The 5358-nt window shown below is 28.7% G+C and overlaps 1 protein-coding gene across 1 annotated transcript; it reads left to right on the forward strand.

Moving 5' to 3' along the window:
- Positions 1-4751: 4751 nt before the first annotated feature.
- On the forward strand, positions 4752-5120 carry LOC21400392. Its single transcript, XM_010099277.1, has one exon. It carries the CDS (start codon positions 4752-4754, stop codon positions 5118-5120), a length of 369 nt encoding a protein of 122 aa, XP_010097579.1.
- The last annotated feature ends 238 nt before the right edge of the window (positions 5121-5358 follow it).

Raw genomic sequence — 5358 nt, forward strand, 5'->3', positions numbered from 1 at the left:
AAAAAAAAAAAAAAAAAAAAAAGCACCAACACTTTAATTGTTAATCCTTTAAAATTATATATACATATATGATGATATATGCAAGAGGATATTATTTTGAGTTAACAGTATAAATTAAAGTCTGCAATCAATAAAATAAAATTGGGCACTTTATTGCTGATAAGATTGTAATGTGTGTGTATCTCAATAAGAAGATGGTTTATGTTGGTCATTATGTTGGAAAAATTAATCAGAGTGAGGCAGTAAAATTTTTAAAGTTTTATTATTTATCAGACATCTAACTTTAATTACTATGAACAATAAATTAAATATGATAATTTATTACCTCTGAAGAATGGGAGAAAACACATATAATAAAATATTTTGAAAAAGCCTTTAACCAACTAGTCTTCTATACTGTTATCGTTTTGACAGATCATTGTGTATAAAGACAACTCAGCTTTTCTTCAACATTGATACTGCCTCTTCCCAGCCACTCAAGGGCTACGAAAAATTAATTACTAAAGAGAACCATTTAATTTTCTCCATCTAAAGTGCTCATAAGAATAAATGAGCACAAATGTTTATCAAGCTACAATAGCAACAAATAAATTTATCACCAATTAATTTTTCTATTTGATTATCAACTTTGGTGCTAATCCATTAAAAGTTTGAAGCTGAACTCTTTATTATATATCATATTACGGAACTCTCAAAGTTGCATTATTTACCAAAGGGAAATCACTGTTTATAACACACATACTTAGAGAATCATTTGCCTCAATATGTTTTACTAATTCCCAAATAATACCTTTAAGATGATAATATTAACTCTCGGTGAAATTGTTATAGTTCCTTATATGTTTATCAAGCTTTCACCTTATAAATCATGCCTCCAACATATCGGCGTGAGAATTTATCACCATTGAAAATATTATTTTTAGTATATCAAAAGACTTATAAATATAGAGTCATGAACCCACTTCAAAATTAAGATCATTACATATAAGGATAAATTCATTTTAATACTCTATTTTATATCGAAACATCTCAAATTTACCTTTACTTTTTTAATAATATCAAAAATGATACTTTAACGTTAAAAATAATATATTTTTGATACCCTAAAGTACTTTGGTTTGTGTGTCATACTAATAATATAATGAACATAAATATGACACATTAATACATGAAATAAATACATTATTCTTTATTAACCAAACATGTCTAAAATATATCCAATGTATTAATTTTATAGGGCACAAATCCTAACACATTAGAATGCACTTTTCTAAATAGAGAAATATATAAATATATATGTATTAAATTCATATATATTAGACTAGATTTAAAGTGAAATTGATTTATACGATAACTCTAATTAAGTAAATCAACTTCGCTTTGATAATCATTTATGTGAACATTTTATTCCTGAGTGAACTAGTGATTGTATATTTATAAGTTGTGTCTTTAGATATCTTTAAGTGTGAGATATCGTTTAATGTGTCTTTTGATCTAGCATGTTTGGAGATAGCCGGTCATAAATAATGACAATTAATGCTAATATAGATAAGAAGTCCATAGTTCTTTTGTCACGAGTTAATTCTTTAAAAAATTGAGACACTTTTTCGACTTTAAAATGTTAGCAAATTTGTCCCCTTTGTCACTTAAATTGACAAAAAAAATCTAACTTGGCACTAAATTTAAAATGACAATTTTTATCCATCCACCAATTTAATTCACTTTTCTAGTTTGCCCTCCTTAAATTTTTTTATTTAAATGTGGGAACTTTTACTTTGTTGTCATTTAAATGGAACAAAAAGTTAATGTGATGCTAAATTTAAGGATTACAACTTAATTTGAGCTAATTAAAAAATTAATTAATAATCATAAAACTACTCATACTGCTAAATTGATAAAAATTACTCCTAAAATGTAAAAATTTAATGAGTTACAAAAAGAGTAATATAGGTTATAAAGGTGCGGTTGCAGTAGAGGTTAGAGAGTAAGGATCTGTAATCATTATTCTAAAAAAATGTCAATATATATATACATATATATATATATATATATATATATCACTTTCAAGATACCTGAGGAATGTTGATTTATGGTGCTTCTCAATAGTGATGTGGGTTGGGTAGGATGAGTCAAAGAACGGAGATGAGTAAGGAAGCAATGCTGGATCATGAGAGTGTTTGGGGTTGTCAAAAACCCCATTCGCTACCTAAACAACTCAGTAATTACTTCATAATTAGATTTTAGCTTAAATTATGTTCTTATCTTTTCAAATTTAACATTGAATTAGCTTTTTCATCCATTAAAATGATGAATGGGTAAATTTGCTAGCATTTTAAAGTTTAAGGGGTTCAAATGACAACTTTTATATTCAAATAACAAACTAAAAAAGTGACTCAACATAGGAAGAATTCGTAAAATTTGTCTCATCAAATCTAGTGGCATCTCAGATATTTCGTCAATTTAAGTGGTAAAAGGGGAAAGTTACAACTATTTTAAGTTCAAAGGAAGCAAAAGATGATTTTAAGATTGAAAACACAAAAAGTGAAAAGTGACCTAAATTGGGAGAAAATTTATTTGTCCAATTTCTTTTACAAAAACAATGTCGTTCCTAATTCTTCTTGAATGATTGAACCTTTTTCTTTTTATTATTGCGGTTTCAACATCAATAATGGGCTTTCGATATATATATTGACTACTACAAGAAAAAAAATCTAGAGTCATTGGGACATTATAATCATATAAATATGCCACATGCTATGGAATTAACACTTGGATCGACATACAACATCGATGTTAAAACTATTGAAAAATATGTCGGCCAAAAACCTTAGCATCCGTATCATGGTTCGTGACTCGCTACAGTATTTTCTCTCATAAAAAACACATGTAAATCGAGAATAATTCTGAATCATGATTCTAAATCCATCAACCAAACGTCCTCCTAAACTTTTTGTGTAGATCATAGTATCGTAAGCCCCAATTTACTCATGTTCTCTTTAATAAGATGGATTATTGGGAGGAAAAGAAAGAGTAGAGCGAAAAAGTTAGGAAAAACTCCTATGGTGATTGTTTGGTCAGGTGGAAACAAAAGTGAGAAAGAAAATAGGAGACATTTTTAGGGATAAAAAGGTAAAAAACTAATATTTTAAAAACATTTTTTAAGTAAACTGATAAATATTTATTTACCCACGTAAATACAATACTAACCTATAAACACAATATTTACGCTGTCAAAGTAAATATTTACTAGTAATTTATTTACTTCAATCATTTCAAAAACATGCTTTTACTTAAAAATTATTTTTAAAATATTCTATTTACTATAATTACTGAGATTTTAGGCTACGAGGCTGACTCATTTTTATCTTTTCCAATATAATCGGTTTATAGGGGAAAGTTTACTATTCATGCATCTTGATCATAAAGTACAATTTTGCCCCTTTACTTACTTTTAATACTTTCTTTTACTTTTTATTTTTTAAAAATACTTATTTTTTTTTTCAATTTATTTAGGCCCCGTTCACTTCACCGATTTGAGTTTAGAATTCGAGTTTTACTACAGTAAAAAACTCTTAGAAACAGTCACATCTAACTTTTTTGGTACAATAAAAAACTCTCACATAAAATCACATCTCAACTCAAATTAAAAACTCGAATCAGCGAACTAAACGGACCCTTATTAATTTTTCCTTTTAAAAATATACTATTCCTCCTTTACCTTGAGTAATGCTTTAATTAGTAATGATAGTGTAATGACTTTCACTTTATAGTAATAGGACAAATAACCGTACAAGTATCATTTATAGGTAAAAAATAATTTTATATCTTAAAAAAAAGTAATTTTATAGATAATATTTTATCTTTCCTCCCGATTCAACTTCAAATAGATTAATACCATATGAAGGTAAATTTTTTCTTTTCTTCTTCTTGTACTAAACAACAAAACAACAAAGAGGAAAAATAATTTTCTATCTCATTTCTCTCATTATCACCAAATATAAGTTTAATTTTACTTTGATTTTTTTCCTCTCTCTCTTCTTCTAATCTATATCTTTACTAACTTCCCGAAACTTATCGTCACTGGCCTTGTATGTAAGGCCGCCTCATCTCCCTTCAGTCGATGTTGTGTTGTTGTATTTTGAGCTGATATGTAGTCAAGGAGAGCATCACAAATTATAGATGCAGATTTGTCTTACCTCGGCTTCTTTAAATTATGAAAACACCGTTTAAAAAATATAACCAAATAGACTTTTAAAGTGCATTTAGAGTCCGTTATAAAATGATTTTACTTTGTGTATGAAAATAGAAATAAAAACGTCTTTAATCTCATACAGGAATCATTTTTGAAAATGCATTTGGTAGTTTTATCTAGAGATTATAATATACCAATAATTAATATAATATATACATATCTTCTATATGTAAATGTTTTATACTTACTACTTATCAGTTGTCTTAACATACGTAAATAGTAAATAATTAGGATACTAATTACCATACGCATATTACTTACGCACACTTCTGAAAAAGGTAAAAGAAAATCACCAACACCGACAACACACAAAACCCATAATTCAGAAATCCTACCAACCCCATAAAAAAAAAAAAAACAAAACAAAACAAAGCCAATATAACAGAGCAACACAAAGTAAAATTCTTGAATCTTTTTTCCTCTAAAAATCTAGAGCGATCAAAAGAAAACTCAAAATCAAACCCACAAAAAAAAAACAAAAAAAAGTGAAGCCCTTTCCATGGCTAATAACCTGGAAGAAGAACAAGAAAGAACACCTTCCTCGGACATGCTATTCCTAAGAGTCATGAGCAAAAGGCGAATATGGGTATGCATATTTGTCCTAGTATACGCAATAATCCTAACCTCCTCTTGGAATTTTCTCAAATCTATACTTTTTTGGTACAATCTGCAATCGAAATCGTCGTCGTCAACTTCCGGTTGGCTCGCTTTTTACACGTTCGTGCTTCTCAGAGCGGTGTTCGGGGTCGTCTCGATGGTGGCGGCTCTGGCGGTGATGATGCCGGCGACACTGGTGACGTGGATCGCCATTGTCGTGCTCTTGGCCTTCTTCGGCATGTCGAGGAAAGAAAATAAACAAAAGGATTGAGATAGGAAAAATGAAAATGGAAAAGAAAAATGATTATGGATTGTTTTTAAATTCTCAGTATTTTTTGGAGCAATTAGAAAACGTTTTCAATTTTACTTTTCGTACGATGTAGTGCCAAATGTGTATCTCAAGAGTATTTTTATTGTTTGGTTCTTAGAAAACGTGAAAAATATTTTTGAAAAGGTCCCAACAAGCACTTTTGTTCAGTTGTATTTTTGAGTTATGATTATTTGAATGT

The sequence above is a fragment of the Morus notabilis genome, unplaced genomic scaffold (assembly GCF_000414095.1).
Source record: "Morus notabilis unplaced genomic scaffold, ASM41409v2 Scaffold884, whole genome shotgun sequence".
Classification (NCBI taxonomy): Eukaryota; Viridiplantae; Streptophyta; class Magnoliopsida; order Rosales; family Moraceae; genus Morus; species Morus notabilis.